General features: G+C 34.5%; 1 protein-coding gene across 1 annotated transcript in view; it reads right to left on the bottom strand.

Moving 5' to 3' along the window:
- Positions 1 to 1147: 1147 nt before the first annotated feature.
- The window catches only part of LOC145269944 (F-box only protein 33-like), a 92690-nt gene continuing 67670 nt past the window's right edge, over positions 1148 to 26167 (bottom strand). The window contains exons 2-4 of the mRNA XM_080125645.1: positions 15268 to 15956; positions 14176 to 14336; positions 1148 to 1754 (exon numbers count right to left, since the gene is read on the bottom strand). Of these exons, the coding sequence (XP_079981771.1) occupies positions 1608 to 1754; positions 14176 to 14336; positions 15268 to 15956 (997 nt within the window). The 3' untranslated portion in view covers positions 1148 to 1607. The remainder of the gene's footprint in view (positions 1755 to 14175; positions 14337 to 15267; positions 15957 to 26167) is intronic.

The raw sequence follows: 26167 nt of genomic DNA, 5'->3' as shown, positions 1-26167 counted from the left end.
TCTAAAAACATAACTATTCTTCAGCTGATGTCTTGAATAAACATGGCTAACAATTCTGTGTTTAAAGCATCAACTAAAGATTGAGGATTTCCAATGTTTTTGTAAAACAGATGGTATTGATGGATGATCAGATCACACTAATATAGTGTTATTTAAAATAAGACTGTTTTTACAATCTGGACATTTCACCTATACAAAATTGTGTGTGCATATACACTTTAACATTTTATAGCCCACTCATGTTTGAAGAAAGTCTCTAAGCCCATCCAAATTATTGATTTCTTAAAGTGTAAAGAGAGTAGGATAGACAGTCACATACAAACATTTCTTCACCTCATTGGCTATACTCTTTCTGCCCCTACTATCAGCATCCACTGTACAAACAGACCGTTCAATAGACTGAGGAAGGCCGGGGGAATAGTCGAAAATTTTGATATTTTAGAAAAAGATTTTTGTATTCCTAAACATCAACAAATAAAAAAACTACAGAAAAGATATAAATATATTGTTCATATTGATTATGTGTGTGTGTGTGCGCAAATGAACACACATCAAAAATACCTTGCTTAACATGGTTGAAGTTTTTAAATGAACCTTGCTATTGAAACACGAAATGGATAAAAAAAAATCTTACAAGATCCGTGTACTTGCATACAGAAATCAGAGTGATCGAAGAGGCAGATTTTAGGATTAAATGGACAGAAAACATTTTTAAAAATTAAAAAATATTCATCAGCCCAACTTAAGCAGAGTGCACATAAAAATTTTGATGTTAAAAAATTTCTCTTTAAAACTAAGTGAATTGTGTAGGTGTGTTAAATATCCTGGTTTAAAACTGGGGAAAAAGAAAAACTCCTTCCTGCTTCAAGTATTTATTTTTAGGCAAACATCGGCACAAAAACAGCTGAAGTTTGTTTGGTTTTAAGATCGAGTCATATGCAAGGAAAGTGGCATAAGTTACAACGCAACATGCATAAAAAAAAAAAAAAAAAAAAATTGTATTATTATGGCTGGAGTACTCATGATCTACGATTGTTATCTACCCGTCATCCAGTCCAGTCTTTGGTGGATCCGGATTAAAAGAGAGGGATTAAAAAAAGATAAAAAAAATATGGAGGAAAGAAACATTAACAGCAAGAATTGTTAAAAAAAAAAATAAATACAATTAAATTATTCAAGTACATGATCAATAATAATTTCTTAGTTTTAAGAAACAATGAAAAAAAAAAATGTAGGAGACAGAGTCTATAAGGAGATCATAACCAAAAAAGGACAACAATTAGAAGCAGTTGGAGCACCCAGCACCATACACGACGAGGGCAACGTTAATAAAGCACATTGAAAAAAAAAAAAAAATTACCTTAAGTAATGAAAAATGTTACAATAGAGAACTAGGACTAAAAATATGTTAGGTTCAGTTTGTTATTTCAATTTCTTTAACTCGTCCAGCGAGAGAAGCGTTCGTTTTTCTTCTTTTCCTCCCATACTGGATTCGAACGAGGAGGAGGAAGAGGAAGTTTAAAAAAATCACAGCTTTGTAATGATTACAAAGATAGGGAGAGGTTTCTATATCACTTCCTCCTCTTCTAGTTTGTTGTCGCATAGTTTTAACGGTGATGCCTGTCCTTCCAGGCTTGGTCGTTCAATAAGATATGCATGTATGCCGGTTCAGCATCTGCCTGTGCATCTAGCACTGCAGCAGGAAGCTGACTATTCTTCAATGGTAACCAATCACGACAAAGGCTTTCGCACACCTGTGGAAAACAAAAGGAATTGAGATAAAACACATTGAAAAATGACAAAGAAATTGAAATAATTTCAGTTTTACATCAAATTATTAAGCAATTACTATTAAAAAGAAACTTTTTGTCCAGAATTCCCCATATTTCAAAAAGCAAAAATAAAGAAAAATCTGTATTATGTATGTACTCCTGATGAAACCAAAATATATACCCCAAAATCATGTAAATAAATCAAGTAGTTTTATTTTTATGAAAAAAAAAAATGTTTTAATTGAATATCGAAGGAGTGACTATCTTACTTTCAATTTTGAAAAAAAAATAAATAAATAAAATAAAAATAAGGGAGATAACTCAATACTTCAAAACTTCTGAGATTTATGGTATAATGCCTATAAATACCCATTAATCAATAAAAATGATTTTTTTTAAAGTGATTTTTGAATATATTTCATTTTGTTACAAGTAGGTATATCATAAAGATTTTTCTTTTTAATATAGGGGGAATTCTAAAGAACCAAAACGTCATAGGTTGTGCGTGAATAAGTTTTTCAGTCAATACTTGCAAACACCAGATATTCCTGCTAGTTTAAAACAAATATTGTAAAACATTTTTTTAAACTTATACAGAAAAAGAAACAAATTTTTATTAGTAAACAGCTTCAATTCAAAACGTGGGTTATCCCCAATTGCTAATCTCTTCTATTTCTCTTTGTTCAATATATTTTTTCTCAGAAACTACTAGGTGATCTAGATGACATTTTGTATAGAGCTTTGTTTTAAGGTACAACAAATTAAGTATTATGGTATCCATTTAATGCAAAGTTAGCAATTAATAGGAATTAGTATTTAATGCACAAATTTAACCATCAATTTGGCATAAAGCATTCATTCTAAGTTAATGCTATAACTTGCCAGTTTTTGATGGGTCAAAAAGTTTACTATTTTATATTACTGGTCACCTGGACTGGGCGATGTACTTTTAAAAACAAATTATAGCAAAAAGCACTGTTGAGATAGCTTTCTGTTTGTTTTTCTGAGATACTAAGAAAAAAAAAACAAACAAGTAAATCATGCATGGTCTCCCGTGAGTGCACAGTGAATGAGGCATAAAAATTTTTTTTTTAAATGACTAAGTTCAGCATTGCTCCCCCCCTCCATTTAGCCCCTAAAGTCCCCAGGGGGTGTCAAATCTTGGTGAAAAATAAACAGTGCAGTTTTATGCCTTAACATATGTAAATTTGTGTTCTGCACCATGCAAAAAAAAAAGAAATGACTGTCTATCATTCCCCCTACCTCAATTTAGCCCCAAAAGTCCCCAAGGCCTTAACATATTTAAATTTGAATTCAGCACCATGCAAAACTGCTAAATAGACATACACAGAAAATTTTGGATAAATATGGTAAAATAGTCCCAAAACTGGAGTGCTTTTATTAGCCCTAAAAGAAACCCTGGGGCACACACAAGAGTATAGACAAACAAATTTATATAGAAATTAGTTACAACTTTTCAGAAAGTTTTATAAAAACCCAAGCTATCAATTTTTTTTTTTAATAAGCACAAAAGTGTCAATTTTAGCCCGAAAGGCACCCTTAAGAGGACAACCAGAGTTTTCCCCGGAAAATCTGTTGCGTTACTTTTTTACTTATATCATGTTTAATGTTTGTGCAAAATTTAAAAAAATCCCAAGGCATAGTTATTGAGAAAAGTGCGGATAGACAACCGGATGAATGGACAAGGGTGAATTTACAGGTCGATCCTCCTTTTGTTGAGGGACCAAAAAATCAAATTTTATGAGTATCTGAGAAGTGACAGTTTCATTGAAATATATCTCAACAAAGGGAGGATAACTCAACAATCCTACATACTAGATTTATGTTGTAATTCCTGCAAATTTCCATTAATTGCTTAAAAATGATTTTCTTTGTAAAAATAAAACTACTCGATTAATCTACATGATTTTTGGAATATGCTTTTCATTTTGTTACACGTATGTATACCATACAGATTTTTCATTTTTTTTTTTTTAATAGGAGGAATTCTGGACAAGAATCTGCATCTTTTCTGGATTCTTTTCAAATAACCTGACTTGAACAGTGCACAATTATTCTTCAGATCTTTCAGTGAATCAAATGAAGAAAGAACTCGATTCAGGAAATCCTTTGATGTCCCTTTCGATTGTAGAGTGTATTGTTACTAATTAGGATCGTTTTTTTTATGTTTTATGTGGTGCAGGTAATGAGAGACATGACTTCCACAAGCAGCAATGCTTGTGTCTATCCTGTCAGGTGACCAATTCAGGGAAGAAAAAAAAGAACAAACTTCAGTCTGTAGATGAATCATTTATATACATGTGGCATTAATTTGCATATGAAAGGAGTTATAGCTCTAAAGACAAATTTGAGAAAACAGGCATAAAGTTTTTTTAACAGCCAAGAGAGATAGTGAACAGACATTGAGAATTATATTTTGAGTTAAAAGGAGTTGGTACGAATTGCAGCATTGGTGAGGAGTGCTAACAATTTATTCATTTTTACACCAGTTATATCAGGGTGGTAGTTATTTTTATTTTTGACTTGCTCCAAATAGCAAAAGTTCAGTTCAACAGCGATATAAAACCTTTCTTTAATGATGGAGATGATGGCCTGAATAAAAAAGGTACAACTTGTTGCAAAATTACAGAAGAGAAATGTGGCAAGCTTTTTACCATTATATTTGGAGGGAGACTCACTACAACTATCTGGAGATGGATGAAGGTCATCAAATGAACACTGATCCAATTGATGCCAGTTAAAGAAGGCTTCTGTGGATGGGGCATTCACTGCATACGTAAAACTAAAACAAGTGGGTAGGAGAATGCATATACGCCAACAAAAATACAGCAACTTACAAAAATGGCTGAATTCACTGGGGAAAGGGCTTGAGACTGATGAAGCTAACATTTGTGATGAGGCTCCAACAGGCATAGAGTATTGAGACCTTGACCATCGGCGATTTGCTGGGACAGGCGAGAGTGCTCACACCGGATATGGCTGAGGACATTGTTGCAGACACTTGAAGATGAGATTAAAATCCTGCTCACAATTAATTCCTGAACAGAGATCTTTTACAGTTGCAGCGGCCAGGGGCATATGGCTAAAGACTGCATAATGGAAATGAGCATTTGAAGTCATGCCATAAAGTATGATGCTTCAGGTGCAACAAGATCAGCCACTTTGCTACAGAATGCGAGGGAAACGGCTCTGGTGAAAAGATATCAGCACCAGTCTACTCACCATGTAAGTGAAAAGGAAGACGCATTCATATACTCTAAGGACGACCATGCACATCCATAGTTGATACTAGCTGTTCCAAAACTCTGATGAACAAAGCGGTATGCTGTAAGTGGAAATGCCAAACTATTAAGGTGATAACCGCAGATGGAAAGGTTATGAATTGCTATTAGACTAGCCAAGTTGAACTTACAGTGAGCAGCTTGTGCCCTTTGCATCTGGAGGTCTTGGTCATCGAAGGAAATTTTAAGTTTTGACCTTTCACTGGGATTTGATGCACTCAAGAAGTTTGGGGAGGGGCATCTGAATGAATCTAGTAAGGTTCACTTCCTCATAAAGAATGTATCTGGATGTGCTCGATCAAAATCAATGAGCAAAACGTCAGTGCCGTATTTGACCAACAGGAGTGAACCATATTGTGGAAATGAATGGTTGGACAAACACCATGGCAAGTAAAGAATCTAGTGCCCAACAATATTCAGGCTGAATATGAATAAGAATTGGAATTATAACTGAAAAATTTCTTTGATAGAGTCATATCCAGAAAAGGAGCTGGATCCAGATAAGGCCTTAATTCCGGTAGTACAAACAAACAGGAACCAAGTGCAACCCGTGATAGACTACAAGGAGCTCAATGACTTCAACACTTTTACAGCAAATGAAGATGTATGTGCACATGTTTGGGAATGGTGGTGTGAAGTTTATGATGTTGCTGTACTGGAGATGAAGAAGGCCTATCTTCAGGTGCACATACGTGATATAATAGGCATGCCCCCACCCCAAGTGTTGGGAGATAAAAGAAAAGAGGAAAAGTGTAATTAGGGAAACCGGAAATAGGTTTATCAATAGACAAGAACTAGGAAGCTGTTCGCTGGGGTAAACAAAAGAAACTTGACATGGAATTATTGGTCAAGGTGTAGCAATGACTAACAAAAAATTCCAACAACAGGTGTAAATATAGTAAGACTTTGTTAGCATGTTTGGGAGTGGCTCCAGGTTTGTGACGGTCAATGAGTTTTTATGACAGTGAAGGGAGGCATTTGCAGATTCTAGCATTTTGGGACGTTTTTATGACAGTCCAGTTGATAACTGTCCGGTTGATGACAGGAGGGCAGTAGAGTACTTGACAGTTAAAAGTCTGCACTCTGATGAAGACAACTTGTAGCATGAAACAAATGATGACATGAATTAATCAACTGACTCACAAACAATCCCAACAAAACATACATGTGGACATTAGCATTTAGAGGGTTGATATTGTCACACAGACATTCATAGAAAGTGTCAAAGTTTAGATTTTTTTCCTTCCGTGTTTGTTTATGAACCTGTACACACCCTCTTGGCAACTGCCAATGCGTAAGAGATGACAACACGGCCATGATAAGAGAAGACGAAGGACAAAAATCTGGCAAACAACGTTAGGGTCAGCGAGTTGTCGAGCAAGAACACCGAATATCATACATACACAAATCACTGTGGACCTTTCAGATGTTGAAGGGAAAAGTTATTGTCACACGTAACTTTGGTTTAGGCTGAACGTTGCACTGATAATACGATCCACTATGAATACAGTAATTTTGCAGGATACATCAATACAATGAGCCATGTCATCATATATCAATTTAAGTTTTGCATCTGTAAATCTAGTAAAGGAACATTTGGCAAAATTTGGACAAGTCTGTTAGTCTCCTGATCGACTTCAAGTTGGAGCATAAGTGTTCAGATTGCATGTTCAGTGATACCTGTAGACTACAGTGGATACGAGAAGGGAATAATCCAGAATCTCCACGAGTCATGACACGACAAATGATTTTTTAAGTATATAGAAAACTGGTTTATCATTTTCATGTTTGCAGATAACTATGCGTAACTATGACATACATAAAAACGTGCACCAACAAAGTTACAACTTACTGGGATGACAAAATGAATGACTATGCTCTCAGGAGTATGGTGAGGGAAACTGAACAGGATACATCAGGATGATCTTATACAAGGTCGCGTTGGAGGCTGATTGATCGGTCATTGAGGATGTGAGCTGGTTGTGTTAAAAACGGAGTTAATCTGGCAAACAAAGGTACTACATATCAGGACAGATTCAGTCTGCCTTTACCTATGGACAGCGGAAGCCCTGACAGAGAAATCACAACTAACCATCAAGGCAGCCAGCGAAATGCAACTAAAAAGACGGTTCAGTACGCTCGTTGACATGGTTAAAGAGTATGGGCCAATAGTAGACATAGCACTAGTCAAGTCAGACAACAATAATGCTGACAAAAGTACCATAGTAGGGACTCAGCAAGGTAAAAACCGAAGTTGAGCCTATCCAACGTACCTGCACCGCTACTGCATATTAGTTAAACATTAAGCACGCACCACGGAATAAACCGCATGTTATACTTTGCCAAAAGAAAGGACCCGTGTCGAAAGCTGGCATACAAATGGCAGTCAAAACATGTAAGGCATGCAAGTTGATCGATTGTGCACCTGTGCACTCACGCTTCAAGAAGAAACTTGATATGGAAAACAATTGAAATAGGTCGAGTGTGGACATCACTCATCACAGCAGTGACAACTATCTCACACTCATTCATTGTGATCCTTTGCGGTATAGCGGTCTCTACGTCGGCAAGATTTACCAAGTGTTGTACGCCAGCTGAAGTTCATATCTTATGAGATGCTCACTAATTGAAATAGTAATGAACAACGGCACCGCATTTACCAGCCAACACTTTTGGCAGTTTTTGTGAGACTTGAATGTACAGCTCAGATTAGTGTGACTACAAACTAGAAGAAAACGGTGTGGTTGAGAGAAGTCACAAAAATGTGAAAACCCTTACAGTTAGAAAACAATGTTTCATACCAGAGGCAGTTTACTGGTATAACGTTACGCCAAAAGACAATGTTTCAGTGTCCACAAATTCATCCAATGCTATGTACACCTATAACATCCACATAAAAGTTATACATTTTGTGGTCAGCTCTGACTAGCAAGATGCCCAGGAGTGGTATGAAGATTTTAGGTCAGAATTCTTTACAACAGGTGTACAGACAAGTTCAGGATGGGTTCGAATTAACAGTCCACACTCAATGATGGTTGATGAAATCCCTCATGTAAAGAATCTGTGCATTTGTCCAGGAGCTTGCATACCATTCAATAACACTAGTGGCTTGCCAGAAGTGAACAACTGAGTAAGCCAAGGTCGGTACTGATAGACGGTGATTCTAACTAGTAGTTCAGAAATCATAGATGATGACAATGATGATGGACTGTCCAACAGTTTAGGGCATAATTACCCTATGGAGGAAATTGCCACTTCCCAACTATGTAGGAACGCCTGAACAAAGAAGTCCGCACCCAGCTACACTATTAATGATGAGGACATCAGATGAGAATGTGATGATGGTAATGAGAGATATGACTTACACAAGTGGTAGTGTCTCCATCTTTCCTATCATGTGACAGGATCAAGGTAGCAAAAAAGAAAAATCTCAGCCTGTAGATGGATCATTTATATACATACTAGCCCGGTGTTGCCCGGGTGTTTGAAGGTGTGTGCGTTGAGCAAAGAAAAAAAAAAGAAAAAAAAGTTGTAGTAGGCATGCAGACTCGAACCCATGACACAAAGGCGGAAAAGAAAGTGGAGGTGTGTGTATAAGGGTGTCGGTTGAGAAAAAAAATAGTAAAAATGTAGAAGGCAAACAGGTTCAAACCCGTACCATGAAAGAGGAAAAGAAAGTGAAAAAAATAAATAAAGTGACGTGTTAGCTGCTGCCCCCATTGCCAGGAAGTGACGTAGGTTTAAATTTCGATTGTCTAGCTAAAGCTAGACAATCGAAAAGAGTCAATGACTTTCGAAAATATCAGCGAAAAAAAGTGACCCTTCCCTGTAGAAAAGTAAAATAAAATAAAAAAAGTTCTGGTAGGTAAGTATGAGGATTGAACCCGAACCCTTGAGGCAAAGTTTGAAATTAAAGTGTGAAAAAAAAAAAAAAAAAAAACGTGCGATGTTAACCACTGGGTCACCACAAAATACTAACGGAAACACGTTTGAATTTATTTAAGCATTTAGAATTTGCAGGTGCCCATTTTAATAAGTTAATGAGGTCAACTTTGACTGCGGGGTAGTATTTCATTTTCTACGGGAACGCTTTTTTTTTTTATTTATTTATTATTTTTTTTTGTTTCTCCAAGATGTTGGGAGGGGGGACCAGCTCCCCATAAGGGGATTGTCCAAATTGAATAGCTATTATCTGATATAACTCCACATTGATCAAAGCTGATTGCTTTTGGATGTTCCCGGCAATCGCACTGGGAACGATGTCTTAAGCTCCGTTTCACTTTTATTATTATACGAAAAAGCTTAATGCACATGCGGCGATCGAAAATTGTTGAATATTTATCTTTTCAAAGTTGAATAAGGTTAAATAATAATAAAAAAATGTTTTGGTAGGTGAGTATGAGAATCGAACCCGTACCCTTGAGTTGGAAATTAATGTGTAAAAAAAAAAAAAAAAAAAAAGTGCAATGTTACCATTGGGCCACCGCGACATACAGCGTAGACGTGTTTGAATTTATTTATCTAACTATAACTATAAAAACAGGCGTGCGTAAGAAAAGTTAACTTTACTGCTTCCATTTGACCTAATTAAGAAGGTCAAATAGAAGTCACGCAGCGTCAGAGTTTATTTATCGAAATTTGACTGTCTGATATACAAGATTGATCAAAGCTGATTGCTTCTGGACGTTTTTCCCGGCGCAATGCCGCGAACACGTCCGTTTGAGTTTAGTTTCACTTTATTTATACTAAAAAGCCCAATCAACACGCGAGAAGCAAAAATAGCAATAATTTTGTAAAAATCGACGTAAATAAATCTATACGCTACGCGCTTTCCTAATTCCTAGATATTATTATATCGGACCTATATACAGTTTTAAGCGATAGTAACGACCCCGGGAGCATGTGCGAGAAGAGCCTTTTGAAGCCATACACGAAATGGTCACATACATTTTGCCTTTTATATATATAGAAAATAGACAAACGGAGGTACCCGACGTTGCCCGAGTGTTTCGAGGTGTGTGTGCTCTTAAATCAAAAAGAAATGGGGGAGGGGGGAGTTTTGGTAATTAGGTAGAATCGAACCCTAAGCCCTGAGGCGAAGTTGGAAAATAAAATGTGAAAAACACACGACACGTTAACCGCTCAGCCAGCAAGAATGAGTTATTGAAAGAAGTTTGAATTTATTTAATTAAGAGAATTGACAGGTGCCCGCACTAAATGACGTCAAGTGGAACTCGTAGAGTTAACATTTTGTGCGAGTGTTATGACGACGATGTAAGCAATAGCTATTCAGCAGTTAACATTTTCTGCGAGACAGTTTTTAATGAGGTCAATAACCCCGTTTGTTTGGTTTTACCTAACTTTGGGGAACCCCCCCCCATTTATTAGGGGAGTGGCTCGTCTTGAAATGAAAGTAACCGTCTGATATGACGACGGTAAGCTGATATTGACCAAACGTTACATCGCTTTCTAGAGACCACTGGCCATGGGCCAGGATTCGAATCAAGTTTTGCTTTTCTTATATCAAAAAACGAAAGCAAACATGCGGCGATCCCAAAATGTTGAATATTTAACATTTCAAAGTTGGGTAAATTAAATTGACAGGCGACCCCCATTGTTAAGTCGGAGATATCATTTAGACGTGATATAAAAAGTTTTAAAAATGAGCGACGGCCTCGAGAAGCCGCCGGAAAAAATCCTTTTGTGGACATACACAAAAAGCGAACATGCGAAAATGTTTGTATGTATGTATGTTCGCTTTTATATATATACTAGCAGGGGTACCCGGCGTTACCTGGGTGTTTGGAGGTGGGTGTGATGTTAAATAAAAAAGAAACCGGGATGGGGGGGGGGAATCGAACCCGAAGCCCTGAGGCGAAGTTTGAAAATAAAATAGGCCAGCCAGAATGAGTTACTGAAAGATGTTTAAATTAAAATGGAGGGGGGGGGGTCAAAACATTGAAAAAAAAAAAAAAAAAACCACAAAAATAAAAAAAAAAACTTAAGGCAAACGAACGATGAAAACAAAAACGAACACGTGAAAAATGGCTTAAATAAGCTTGTTTCGATATTAAAATTAAAAAAAAAAATTGGTGGGTACCCGGGTGTTTTTGGGTGTGTGGTCGGGGGTGGATAAGCGAAGTATAAAAAAAAAAAAAAAGTGAAAAATGGTTTAAATAACACTGGTTCAATATTTAAATTTAAAAAAAAGACATCTCACACCACGATTCGAACCCAGAATGTTTAGATAATGAACCAACGTGCTAATTAACTGACCTAACGCGACGTACATAAAATTTAATCAGTTTTTCAACTATTTAAAGTAAATCAGGTCATGACATTATCTGACACATGCATAGAACCAGTCGTCGTCACGAGAAGACTGTTTTCTATATATATATATATACTAGCGAGGGGTACCCGGCGTTGCCCGGGTGTTTGTAGGTGTGTGTGAAAAAACCCGAAAATGTGAAAAAAAAACAGGTGCCCGTGAAAAAAAAAAAAACGAAGCGTTGACGACGCGCAGTTGGAAAATAGTAAAGTGTGAAAAAAAACCAGGTGCGCGTTTTTGATTGACGTGACGGCGATAGGTATTAAGCAGTAAGCATTTTGTGCGAGACAGTTTTTAAATAAATAAATAAATGAATAAATAAATCGGTTTGTTTGTTTTTAAGTAAGTTCGGAGAAAACCAGCTCCCTGTTTATTAGGGGGAGTGTCTCATCTCCAAATGAAAGCTACAGTCTGATATGACAAAGTCGACATTGAACAAACATTACTTAGCTCTCTAGAGACAACTGGCTCTGGGCCGGTGATTCGAGTTTCGCTTTTTTTATACCAAAAACCGAATGTAACGCGTGCCAATGCAGGAAATGTGGAATAATTAACGTTTGAAAGTCAATAAAATTAAATAGACAGGCGAGCTCCGTGGTTAAGTGTGAGATATTACAATTTATGGATGATATAAAAAGTTTTAAGTTGCGAAGCGAGCGAGCGCTTCTCTGAAAGAAGCCTTTTGTGGACATTGAGGAAAAGCGTACATACATACATTTTCGCTTTGCGAGAGGTACCCGGCGTTGCCCGGGTGCTTTTCGGTGTGTGTGTGGTCGACGGGGGTGTGGGTGTTAATGAAAACCTAAGAATAAGCGAAGTAAAAAAAAAAAAAAGAAAGAAAAAGACCGTTAAAAACCCACTGGGTGGAGGGGGTACCCTGCGTTGCCCAAGTGTTTGGAGGTGTGTGTGCTCAGGGGGGGGGGGGAATCAAAAACATAATAAGCTAAGTAAAAAAAAAAAAAAAAAAGAAAATAGAAAAACGAACATTAAAACTTCTTTAAGAAATCTGAAAAATAAAGCGGGGGGTACGTGGGTGGTGGGGTGGGGGTAATTAAAACAAGAATAAGCGAAGTAAATATTTTTAAATATTAAATAAAAATTAAATATTATATAAACAAAAAGTTAAAACATAAAAAAATCGGAAAAAAAACACAAAAAAAATAACGTAAGGCAAACGAACGATGTTAAATGTAAAAATCGGAAAAACCAAAAAGAAAACAGAAAAACGAACGTTAAAACTTCTTAAAAAATCTGAAAATCCCCCCCCCCCCCAAAAAAAAAAATGTGAAAAATGGCTTAAATAAGCCTGTTTCAATATTAAAATTTAAAATATCGGTGGGTACTCGGCGTTGCCCGGGTATTTTTGGGTGTGTGTGGTCGGTGGGGAGTGTTAATGAAAACCTAAGCAAAGTAAAAAAAAAAAAAAAAAAAACCCAGAAAAACGAATGTTACGTGAAAAATGGCTTAAATAACTGCTTCATTAAAAAAAAAAAAAAAAAAAAAAAAAATCGAAAAATAAAAAACATCTCACACCACGATTCGAACCCAAAACGTTTAGATAATGACCCAGCACTCTAACCAACTGACCTAAGACGACATACACAAAATTAGGTAATTTTTTAAAATCTTTACACTAAATCAGGTTATGACGTCATATGACGCATGCGTAGAACCGACATCGTCATGAGAGAGCAGTTTTTGCTGACCCCTCCCCCTCCTCTGTAGAAAAGTGCTGATTTCAGGGTGAGAAAATTAACGTTTTTGACCAATTTTTCGATATTTGTCAGGCGAACGATGGGGCTTTCATATGAGACCAAATTTGTGAATTTTTGTTCTGTCTGTCGAAAGTTTTTAGCAGACATACAAACACACACACATATTTTCGCTTTTATATATATAAAGTTAGAAGCTATTTAAAAGAAAATGATCGACGATTCCTTAACTTTTGGACGCTACTGTATTTGATTGGTTAATTATACTAATATTTGGAGTATTATACTAACAAATTCTAACTAAGACTAAACAGTCAGCCATGATACATTCTTGAGCAAGCTGTTGTCATTGCTCTAAGAAATCATTTCAAGCACTACAACAGGAATAGATTCCCTAAAATTAAAGTTGCTTTTAGAACTGCTGCAAATGTGTATGCATATGCAGTATAACGCAATTCCCAAAAATGCATTTCAAGTTTATAAAAAAAAAAAAAAAAAATCTATCACCCTTGTGTGTCAGTTCAAAATTGACAAAAATTCCAAGAATTACAAAAAATGAAAGAGTACATCTGCTAGAATTATTTTTTTATTATTATTATTATTATTATTATTATTAACAACAAAAATAAATATTAGCGATTCAACATTTTCGATTTTGATATGATGGATTTAAGAATTCCAATTATTTTGTCAGAATCATAAAATGCAGTTACTTCCCCTGGATTTGAAATCGGCAACAAGTATGATAGAATTGTATAATTTGATAAATTATTTTTACTTGTAATTTTTTTCTACTCTATCATTTTTCATAATTTTTGGAATTTTTACTAATTTTGACATGATCAATAAGTATGTAGCTTTTTTACTTAAAATTAATTATTTTTTAATCACATTATACTGCACAAGTACCCAAATGAGTTTTAGAAAATGCAAACGAGTCCTATGCACAATCTTGAGGGATGCTGAGCAGTTTTAGAGGCCAACAAAATATTGAACAGATGTAATACTTTTATTCCAAGTAACCCAAATAAAAACACCTGCCAATTTGGATGGCTCACCTTCTGGAAAAATTCTCCATCAAAAGAACCAAATTTCAGCCAAGCAACTTCCTCTTCCTCGTGAAGACTGTAAATGCAGTTGGCAGGAATGTCAAAAGTCTTCAGCTGTTGGCCACGTAACCTTGCTATAGCCACCATATCATCATCACAAGCTTGATATCCTGAAATGAAAACATAGATTACAAACTTAAAATATTTTTTGAAGTGTTGATATGAATAAAAGTAAGATTTTTTTTTGTGTTGACAAATTTTTAAATGAATTTTTATATTTTAGCAAATTTGGATATTTTTACATTAGTTTGTTTTATGGGTATATATTTTGTAAACAGTCAACAAATGACAAATTCAATTTAACTGATAGATGGAATCCTGAATGGATCGGTGAGTAATAGCAATTAAGGCATGAATCCACACTTCCCAAAATGTCCATATTGTTGTATCATGTTAATACCCAGGACCAGGTTTGAGGTAGACAGGGTTGGGATGTAGAATAAGCAGAAGGAAGGAATTATAAATTAAAAAGTTAGGGGAGGTTAAGAAATTTGTTTTTTGGTGTAGTGTGGAGATGAACACCTTGCCAGGTTCAGTATAGAGTTCGGAAACACTGCAGATCTGAAGACTGGTACTGATCCAGAACCTGATCTAAGGCCACATTACCATCTTCCAGCAGTTTACGGTAAGCTACCTGAAAAGCAGATGCAGAAAGCTGACAAGATTAGTTAATTAGCAAACAAAATTGTTTTTGTTAATAGGAAAAAAAAACTATTTTTCTTGAAAAGAAAAAAATCGTTTTGTTCATAATTGTTTCCATGTTCTTGTCTTAAATTTATTTCTTTGAAACAATTCTTGGGGAAAAAAATATTGAATATACTTTTCTTGGGGGGGGGGGTATTTCTCTCTTATATTTAAATTTGCAGTAAGTCTCATCTGAGCATTTTGAATTTATCATCTAGCTTTTTCTGGCAACTTTTCAGCTGCTTACCATAAACTGCTAAAAGACAGACATGATCTTCGGTCAGATTCTGGATCAGTACCTGAAGACTAGACAAATGTTTTACATAAATTGAAAAATATAAAGTAAAAGGTTTATACCAATTAATGTGAAGTGTTCCAGTTTTGGACAACGCCAAGCAAGCATTACAAAGGGGTCCTCATCGGCTTCAATTTCATAGATGTTGGGGTCCCCGTTAACAAAGCCGTCAATGATGTGTATCTCCTTCAAGGTATTATTGTAGTGCGACGATATGAAACTAATAGATGCAATATTAATATTCGAACAGAACATCTGCCGGAACTTGGCAAGAGGCATTGAAGGCTGGAGAATATCAAGGAGTACGGCAACGCCTTCAATGGAGTGAATCAGATTTAAGGTCACTTCTAGGTCGGGCGAATGGTTGCGTAGCCGGCGCCAAGTTTCGTTTGTAATCACTTCATGATCAGCATCAATGCCATGGACGTTGATGACCAAAACTTCCAGTTTTGTCTTCTTTGGATCGAGAAAGATGTGTAGCAGGTCATTGGTGAGATAGTCATAGTCAAGACTTAGACTGTGAAGGGCCGTGAAATGACAAAAGTCGATTGCATTTAGGTCAATGATACCATAACTCTCGGAGTCTTCTTTGACGCTAGCAAGGTGCAGCGATTGCAGAGTGGATGCATGGTGTTCACTCAGTAGGTTAACAATTACATTGGAATGCTCTAAAAGCTCTTCCACACAGCCAAGGGCAAAATGCTGTAAGTGACGGCTATTCTTGATTAAGGCTTCTATATTGTCAAGGTATCTGCAAGAGAAAAAAAAAAATTCAAGGAAGGAAAAGAAAAACAAAGAATTAAATAAATGTAATGTCAATATTAATAAAATTGTTTGACCACTGCTCAGGTATCTGTATTTCTCACATACCTTTGATAATTACACATTAAATAGCAAAACACACAAAAAATTTAAATGGCTTAAAATATAATGGCATACATAGAAAAAGCTTGACCCGAGAAAGAATCTCTAAATATTTTTGAATATGGCTAAAAATAAGTTATGACAATTTTTGTACTTTGGGAGGATATTTTTTATTTTTTAAGGTATTTGCAACAAACATTAAAAAAATAAGATTTCAAGGGAAAAAAGTTTGTTTTTTTTTAACTAAAAATAAATGTAGTTTATATTAATGAAATTGTTTGACCACTGCTTCTAATATGAATTTTTTAAATGAGAATAATTCATATTTTAATTTGGACTACTGTTCTCATCTTGAGTGTTAATTTCACAATGTTTCAGTCGATGTAATTCTAATCGTCAAAGTTATATTTAAAGTCCTTTACCTAGTACTTTTTATCCATTATGCCATGGGCATTTTCACAAAAACCTGTGGCATAACTAATAAAGTACTCATCTTGAATGTTATTTTCACATTACAGCCACTTTAACCTCTGACCTTCTTCAAGATGACATTCAAATTTACCAACTACTTTTTCTATTACACCATAGATCCTTGTACAAAGCATGACGAATAAAGTATTTTGTAAAATTCAGTTGGACATGATACTCTTTTGGAGGTTGATACTCTGACTACAATTGCGAATTACATGGGATTTCTACCTGGTTCTAGCTGATGGAACAATACAACCCTGAAGGTTTCATGCAATAGAATGCAACCTCCAGGGATTAAATAAAGAGTTTTGTTTAAAATTCTGTGCAGGTTTCAAAGTTCGAGAGAAAGGTTGTTGAGTTTGACAAGATAAACTTGAAAAAGTTTGGAGGTTACATCGAATGAAATATTGTGAAAATAACACTCAAGGTGAGAACAGTAGTCTGAAGAATAATACTACTCATATGTGTGTTTCTAAGGTTAACTTTTATAATCACACATTCAAGTATTTACTATTAATTGAATATTTGAGATAAAACATGCAATTGCATGAAAAATATATTAAAAAAAAAAAACTTAAATCCATCAGAATGCATTTGAGTTTCTTTGTAAATAAATCAGTCATTTTAATTTGTGTTAATAGTTGAGAAAAAAAAGTGATCTGAAAGAAATTTGAAAGTATATAAACTGTAGCATAGTCATTTAAACTTTACTTTAAATTCTAGACTTATCAAGTATTAAAAGATTAAAAGTTTTGGAAGTTTTTTTTTTTTAATATAAATGGAGATAAAAAATAAAAAAATTATTCATAAAGATCTAATATAATGAACAAACGAGACCATAATTAAATGTCAAAAGATTTAACCTTTATTCAAGAGTGGCCTACTGACATTGATAGTGGTGACCCTCACGAAAAAAAATATTCATATTTTTATAAAGAAAATTTCACAAAAAAAAAAAAAAAAAAAAAAAAAAAAAAAATCATGTGTTTTATGCTTTGAAGTCCATCTTTTGAAAGTTCTGAGAGATTTAACAGTGTAAAGGTTTTATGCAATAAAATCATAATCACAACAAAAATTTAGCATGAAAAGTTGCTGATTAATACTCTTCATTTATTGTAGTTGGTATATTAAAAACTAAAATTTACAATCATGGAAAAGGAGATGAAAAGGATATCATATATTGGGTGGCATAGAGTCCATCTCGAAAGAAAATTGCTTCTTAAGGATTTAATAAGTAAAGTTTCATGTGTAGGAATGAAGAAACAGGAGTAAGGAGCACACAAATCACATAACCTAATTGATAAAATTAGGGGATGTTGTTATTCCTCAATTCAGGGCACTATTTAGAATATAAGCTAAATTGAGAGAGCAATTCTTTCATTTTTAAACTATTTTTCCTATATACTACACTAAATATATAGGAAAAATATTTTAAAAATGAAATAAACCATGGACTTACACCAATTAAGGAAATAATCCAATGAATGTGAGTGGCATGGGAGGACTTAATTGTCAGAGAATGAAATTCTTTGCTACTTTTTGTGTTGAAGTACATATTTGAGAGAAGCAGTTTATTCAGAAAATGTAATTTGTAAATGGGAACAACATGTGTTGTGAAACACGCTTCAAGAAGTGCTGTAAACAGTAATTGTAAAAAGTTTGTTCAGGAAGTGTTCAGTTATTTTTCTATTGAGATTGTACATGTGGGGAAAAAACGAAAACATGTAAGATTATTTTAGTTCTATAATGTAAAAAAATGTAATAAATCCATATTTAAAATTTTAAGTCTTTAATCGTTTATGCTTAATATTCCTCTTTATTTTACATTGAACTATTTCTGTGAGTAACAAAGTATGCAAGAGTGAAAGTAAAAAAACATTTTACAATACATGTTCTGTTAAAAAGTAATTTCATTTATAAAAAAAAAAAAAAAATTAAAAGCTAAGTATTTTTTCTTCATCTAATTTTTCAATATACAATAACTGACAATTGAATGCGTATTACTAAAATTAAAATGTGAGAGAAAAACGAATTGGCTACATCAAAATCTTAGGTTCAACTTTATACTTTTGAATAGTTTGGAATTTATTTTTAACACTCGCAGGACTACTCATCATCGTCAAGGGCAAAACTGATATTTTTTCCTCTTACATATCTCTTTACATAACCCATTCCTCTCTCTGGACAGATTATGCAAGTTAAATACCTAAAAAACATTTAAAAAATTTTTTTTTTTTTTAAATTACTTCCCTTTACATGATAGCATCAAAAGATGGACATCTTGATAGTATCAAGATATAAATGACCATTTACTCCCACCCCCATTATTTTTTATTTTATAGATCTGTGGTTATGTCAATAAAAAAAACAAAAAACATTTGTGATGTGCTTGTTATTTTTAAATAATCATCACCTTAAACAAAAATAAATGTAACTATTCAGAAAGATTTAAAAAAAAAAGTGTAAAAATAAAACTGCAAGTAAATACACCATGTATCTAAATCAGACTCCGAAAAAAAAAAAAAAAAAAAAAATTATGCCTATTTTCCAATGCCAAAAACAATTTTTATGCGTTTGTTTAAAACTTAATTTTATACTGCTGATTCTGATAAAATGATCAAATATTTGATTTGAAGCTATCAGTAAAACTAAAATCAATATATCCCAAAATGAATGCATTATTTATATTTGCAAATACATAAGCATATATGAGGGGGCCATCCAAAAGTAATGTTTTCTACTTTTTTTTTAATGCCCAAATGGAACAGGGGGGGAATTGCAAATTGCATTGCTATGATTGAACCTATGCATTCATGATCTGAAATTTTATTTCTCTGTTGTAAATATTGACAGTGTGGAACTCTAAGAAAGCAACCCCTGTCATAGACATGCATCAAAAGCAAAGATGCGTCATGGAATTCCTAGTAAAAGTGGGGGATGCCCTTTTCTCTACCCTGCAACCTCTCTCCCACAGAAGAGACATTGCGAGCCTATCCTTGTTTTATCGTTATTTCCATGGCAGGTGCTCGTCTGAACTCCAATCTCTGCCCCCCCCTCGCCAATCTTTCACAAAAAACACCCGTCTAGCTGAACCCACTGAAAAATTTCCCCCACTCTTTATCTGTGCCTAAATTAAAATGTGGATTCCATGAACAAAGCTTCTTTCTTAGAACTGCACGCCTGTGGAACTGTTCCGTCTGCATGCTTCCCACCTGCCTACAACTTGGATGTCTTCAAGTCCAACGTTAACAAATTCCTAATGAACCACCCCCTTAAGTAAACACTTCATCAAATCTCCACACTAACGTACTGTACTTGCAATAACCCTTATCCCTTAGTGGCTTCCGGGCCTTGATAAGTGGTGACCACCGTGTAAAAAAAAAAAAAAAAGTGCATCAAGAATGGTAGTGACTATGTAGAAAAATAAATTGTAAAGCATAAAAGGTTGCTTGTTTTAATGTAACTAGTCTTGGCTTTCATAGCTCTTCAATTTTGAGTTAAAAAAAAAAAAGAATACAAGATTTTTTGGAATGATTATTATGTTAACATAACTTTTTACAGCAATCCAAAATAACAGAAGAGACGTTGCGAGCCTGTCTTTGTTTTATCGCTATTTCCATGGCAGGTGCTCGTCTGAGCTCCAATCCCTCGTCCTCTCCCCGTCTGGCTGAAACTACTGTCAACAATTTTCCCAACTCTTTATCTGTGCCTAAATCCCAACGTAGATTCCATGAGCAAAGCTTTCTTAGAACTGCACGCCAGTGGAACTCTCTGCCGCTTGCCTGTTTCCCACCTGACTACAACATAAACAAACTCCTGACAAACCGCCCCCTTAAGTAAGACACTATCAAAACCCCCAATACTAATGATTACTGCAATACTATCTCATTGATTACTGTACACGCAATAACCCTCATCCCTGAGTGGCCTTCGGGCCTTGATAAAGTGTTGACCTACATGTTAAAAAAAAAAAAAAAAAAAAAAAAAAAAACAACTTCATAGCTAAATATTTAGAGGTCTTAAAAGAACCTAAATTGGAAATTGTATTGGAATCAAGAAAAATATTGAAATCGTCCCATCACTAACAGCTATCAAAGAATACTTCAGGTTGGAGTGAGAGTAGTTTAGGGTTAGCCAAAGTAGATTCTTTGAGTAGTGCCACCCGCGAAAACATTTTCAGCATTACTTTAGCATCACCCTATTTAACTTTTTGAAAAAAAAAAAAAAAAAAAAATTTATTTGGTTTGATTTTTTTTCCAATTCAGTTGAACAATCATGGAATCAATTTTCCATCAAGTCATCTTTTTATCAAATTAAAGATTTAGAATGCTTAATTTGAAAACATCAAAGACAGCAGAAATAATCGATACAATGCCGACAAATATGAACATTGATTTTTAAATCAGGAAAATGCTACATTATTGATTCTTTTTTAAAAGGATAATTTTTTTTTTTTTTTTTTTTTAAATCAAAACTATTAATAAAACTATCAGACAAGACAGTGCTTCTCGTTGAACAACACATTGAATTGTTATTTACTATCAATCGAATATTTATTGAAATAAAAAATGTAAGTTAAAATTGAAAGATTTGTTTTTAAAAAATACAAATAAATAAAACCAAGCCTCTATCATTACATCACAAACGCTCTGATCCTAGTCTGGCATCAATTGAAATGAATGACTCGTCTTGAGGAGGCTCCATGTTTTGACAAGCTCCTGATTCTGGATCTAAAATGGAACACCTACATCAAATCAGTTGTTAAGGTCGCTGAAAAGATGGTGGGAGCATTCTACCACTCCAGTAATCTCTCACTGCTGATGTAATTCTCTATCTGTATCAGAGCCAAGTACATCCAAGGATGGAGGACTGTTGCCACATTTGGGCAGAGTCTGCTAGAAGCTTATCCTGCCTTGACAGAATTCAAAATAGACCTCGTAGCCTAGTGGGGGATGCTCTTTTCTCTTTCCTGCAACTTCTTTCCCACAGAAGAGACGTTGAGAGCCTGTCTCTGCTCTATGGTTATTTTCATGGCAAGTGCTCGTCTGAGCTCCAATCTATGGTCACCCTCACCAAACTTTCACAAAAAACATTCATCTAGCTGAAACCACTATCAATAATTTCCCCCACTCTTTATCTGTGCCTAAACCTAAACGTAGATTCCATGAATAAAGCTCCTTTCTAAGAACTGCACGCCTGTGGAACTCTTGTTTGCCTGCTTTCCAGCTGACTCCAATATGGTTGTCCTCAAGTTCAACCTAAACAAGTTCTTGATGAGCTGTTTCCTTAAGTAATCCCATTTACCAAAGTTCCACTATCGATTACTACAATATTGTCCCACTGACTACTGTACACTCATTCACCCTTATCTTTGTATGGCCTCCAGGCCTTGATAAGTGGTGATTCTATATATATTTAAAAAAAAATGTAAACTTGATTATCTTTGGAACTAGCCTGGGTGCCTGGCGTTGTCAGGGTGTTTGGAGGTATGTGCTGAACAAGAAGAAAAAAAAATAAAAATAAAAAAAATAGTTGTAGTAGGCAAGCAGGCTTGAACCTATACCACAAAGGAGGAAGAGAAAGTGATAAAAAAAAATTGCCAATTGCCAAACCGGAAGTGACATAGGTTTAAATTAAGACTAGACAATCGAAAAGAGGTGAGGACTTTCGAAAATATCGGCGAAAAAAACGACCCCCTCCCTGTAGAAAAGTGCTCAGTTGAGGGTGAAGGAATTAATGTTTTTAGTCAATTTTTCTATATTTGTTATCTGAAGGATCAAGTTTAAAAATGATACTGATCTCGTGAAAATCCGTCGCCTCTGTCAAAAGTTATTGCGAGACATACAAACATTTAAACAAACAGGTGAGATTTATATCATAGATTAATTTTCTTTGTACTCCCCATCCGAGCATGGCAGATAATTTTCAATAAAGTGTCTCTAGAAGTGTAAGCCATGTTTAGTTTCAGAACAGTTTCAGATGGTTCGTTGTTACACACAAGTCTTGAAAGGTGACTTGTTTGCAGTAGACAGAACAGTTTCCGCAGAGCAAAATATTCTTACCGTGTTGAGACGGAAAAAGGGGTGGGTATGTGAAAAAAGAAGCCATTTCTTAAATTTGATTATGCAGTTTTGTAAAAACAATAAAAGAAAAACGCATACATATAAATAAATACATATAAAAATAAACATACATGCAATATGTACCCGTTTAAAAGAGGTTTTGTTCGTTTTTTTGTTAATGAAAACAATGCAAATAAAGATAGGACATTTTTGAAAAATAAGAAAGAAAACTAATGTGCACACAAAAAATAAAAGTCAATTGTAATTTCTGCGCGCCTTAAAATAAGCATGCAAGAAAGTATTTTGTCGAAAAGGAAAATTACAGAGTTTTTTTTTAGTGACTTTTTCTTTCTTTTTTTTTTATTTCAGCAAAAGTATTAGTTACGCATTAGTAGGTTAAAGTGTTAATACAAATAAAGTGGGATACAGTTTAACGTCTTGTCCAGGACTATTTTTTTTTTTTTTGATATATAGAAATCTATATACATACAGGGCCGTGAAAAAGAAAAAAATTATTCAGTCGAATCCCCCAACAAGTTTTGAGGAAAAAAAAAACGCTGTAACTTTATTCTTGTTGTGGGTTTCATGAATACATCAGCGATATTTTGTTCTGATGATATGTAATTCAAAATAATGGATTCCTTTTTCACCTCGTTTTTTATGAAGTAGTATTTTATAACTATATACTTAGATCTTTGGTTGATTATCGTTTTCTGTGCTAAGACTATACTGGCTTGATTATCACAATTAATTACTATGGGGCTTCTAGTTAATTCTGGCTCTAAAATAGTCTTTAGGATATTTTTAAGGTAGAGTGCTTCCTGGGTTGTGTGCGTGATCACGATAAATTCTGCTTCACACGTACAGATACAATCTGTTGCTTTTTAGATTTCCATGAAATAATAGGCCCATTTTCTGAAAGTCTGAAACAATATCCAGATATACTCTTGCGATCTTCATCGTTTCTCCAGTCTGAATCCGAAAAACCTTCTAATTTTAGGGGATTTCTTGATTTTCTAAATACTAACTTCTGTTCTTTAGTTCCTTTTAAATAACACAGGACTTGTTTAGCTCTATTTAAATCCTTCATTGTCGGTCGTGGGTTGGGGAGCCATGTCGGCTAGATATTTTTTAGTTGCTAGCAGGTAAACCATTATTAAACCTGAATGGTCATCTACGAAATTCAACACATATCTATAATGTTCTCTGGCCATCGGTTCCACGGGACCGTTCAAGTCACAATTCACCATTGATAGGATTTTTTTGGCCTTTTTGTCTGGTATCTTGCTTTGATAGTTTGTCATTTTCTCTTGCGTACAGATGTCGCAGTTGAAGTTTTTTGATGTTTGTATTTTCATTTCATCAACTACAGTCGGCAACTTTTTGATATCAGGAATATTGCAGTGTCCAAGAATTTTATGCCATGTCTGTAGATAATGGCAGGCAGTTCGATGGGACTATGCTATTTAAATAATATAGTCTTCCATTTTCTTTAATGTCGAATACAGTTCCATTCAGGTATACCAGTTTTAATTTATTGGGGCTAAAGTTTATATTTGCACCTTGTTTTGTGGCAGCTTGTACAGAAAATATATTTTGTTTAAATTTTGGGATTAGAAGAGAGTTTTCTAGAATACAGAAACATAGTTCATCTTTATTGTTCTTTAGCGAGATTTTCGCACTGCCTCTTTTCAAAACGATATCATTTACTCGACTCCCGTCAGCTAGTTCTACAAAATGATTTTGTGGCTTAAAGTTGGGGTCAAAATTGATAAAATCAGATTCCTTTGTAATCACATGTGCCGTGGCCCCACAATCGACAAGAAAATTATTATTGTTTGTTGAAGCATTAAACGTACATGAAAATAAAAATGTATGTTCGCTAACAGAGCTCTCTACATTTTGATTGGAGTTGCCATTTTGAGTCCTGTATCTACATTGGAAACTCTTGTGATTAGGTCGTCCACAATTACAGCAAATAATTTTTGTACTTTTCTTAGGAGAAAATTTGTTTTTAGCAAACTTGCGGTTTTTATTCCTGGCATGGGTATAATTTAATTTTGGTGTTTTTATGTGTGTATTTTTAAATTTCATATTTGTGGATTCGTTTTTTCTGTGATCATTTTTTTCAGTTTCTTCGTAACTTCTGAGTGCTACCTTGAATTGGCTAAAAGTCATGGGTTTTTCTTTCTGGGTTATCACGGTGGTATATGGCTTGAAATCACTCGGTAATCCCTTAAGGACCATGAAAATTAACAGACTGTCACTTATAACTTCAGACATTTTTAAAGAATTTGCAGTCGTTTCGGCTCTTATAATATAATCAGTAATAGTTTCGGCTTCTATTCGTTTTAGAGAGGTCAGTTCAGTGTATAAAGAAATAATTTTGGGTTTTCCTTTCAATAAATAATGCTCTCAATATGTTTAATGCTTTGCAGCCATCGTCCAGGGCTTCTCTCATTACCAGTGATAGACTTTGGTCATCTAAACACTGTTAATTCCGCAAAGACAATTGCGTTCTTTTCAATGAAGTCGGGGTCATTTCTGTTTTCAGGTTGTGTTTGAAGTACTTTGTGTAGCTTTTGGATTCGTAGATATCCTAGAAATTTAACTTGCCACAATTCAAATTTTGATTTGGATCCATCGAAATAAAGACGCACGCTGGGCCCATAACCTCTAGGAGTGTAAGCCATGTTTAGTTTCAGAACAGTTTCAGATGGTTCGTTGTTCTAAACAAGTTTTGAGAGGTGACTTGTTTGCAGTAGACAGAACAGTTTCCGCAGAGCAAAATATTCTTACCATGTAGAGACGGAAAAAAAAAAACATGTGAAATTGCTAAGAAAACGTTTAATATTTATGGAGCAATTCTGGTTTCTAATTGGTTGGTAGCAGAACGTCAATTAATTCGATTTGTCAGTTCCTAGCAGCATCGTTTATAAATAGAATCGTCCGACTGTGTGGGATCATACCCCATTACGCGTCCAAAATATTGCAAGTGTCAAACCTGATTAAAAATATATTCAACAAATTCCTTTAATTACAAAATGCTATGAATTAACATTTTTGATAAATTTGGCAATATCTCTGATAGATGAATGCATTTACAGTATTTTCGGTACTTATGCAAAATAAGGAACATGCTATCAGAATTTTCCAGGTAGTTTATGTAAAAAAATTGAGGTGCTGAAATACTGAATCATGGAATCGCAACTTCGTCATTTAGGAAAACATTAATTAGCTATCATTGGTTCATTATAAAATGACTAAATATTTATCTTGATTTGAACAACAAAATTTTCAATCAAAATTTTTGTTTGCTATCTGTTATTCAAAAATTAAATATTTATTCATAGAAACTTACCTTACAATGAGTGTTTTTTTTTAAAATTGAATTTGAATTTCCTTAAAATTTCTCCAACAATTATTCATTGTATTTTTCATAAAATGAATAGTTTTTATTTTTCAAATAAGTTTTCATTAAAATTATCTTCGTTATAGAAATATTTTTTATTGAAAAAAAATTACCAGTATCTGTGCAAAAACACACACACAAAACTTTCATTTT

Source organism: Euprymna scolopes, chromosome 4 (genome assembly GCF_053919585.1).
Source record: "Euprymna scolopes isolate OS-2025 chromosome 4, ASM5391958v1, whole genome shotgun sequence".
NCBI classification, from domain to species: Eukaryota; Metazoa; Mollusca; class Cephalopoda; order Sepiida; family Sepiolidae; genus Euprymna; species Euprymna scolopes.
Note: the sequence above shows the minus strand (reverse complement) of the source record. Positions and strands in the feature narration are given on the sequence as shown.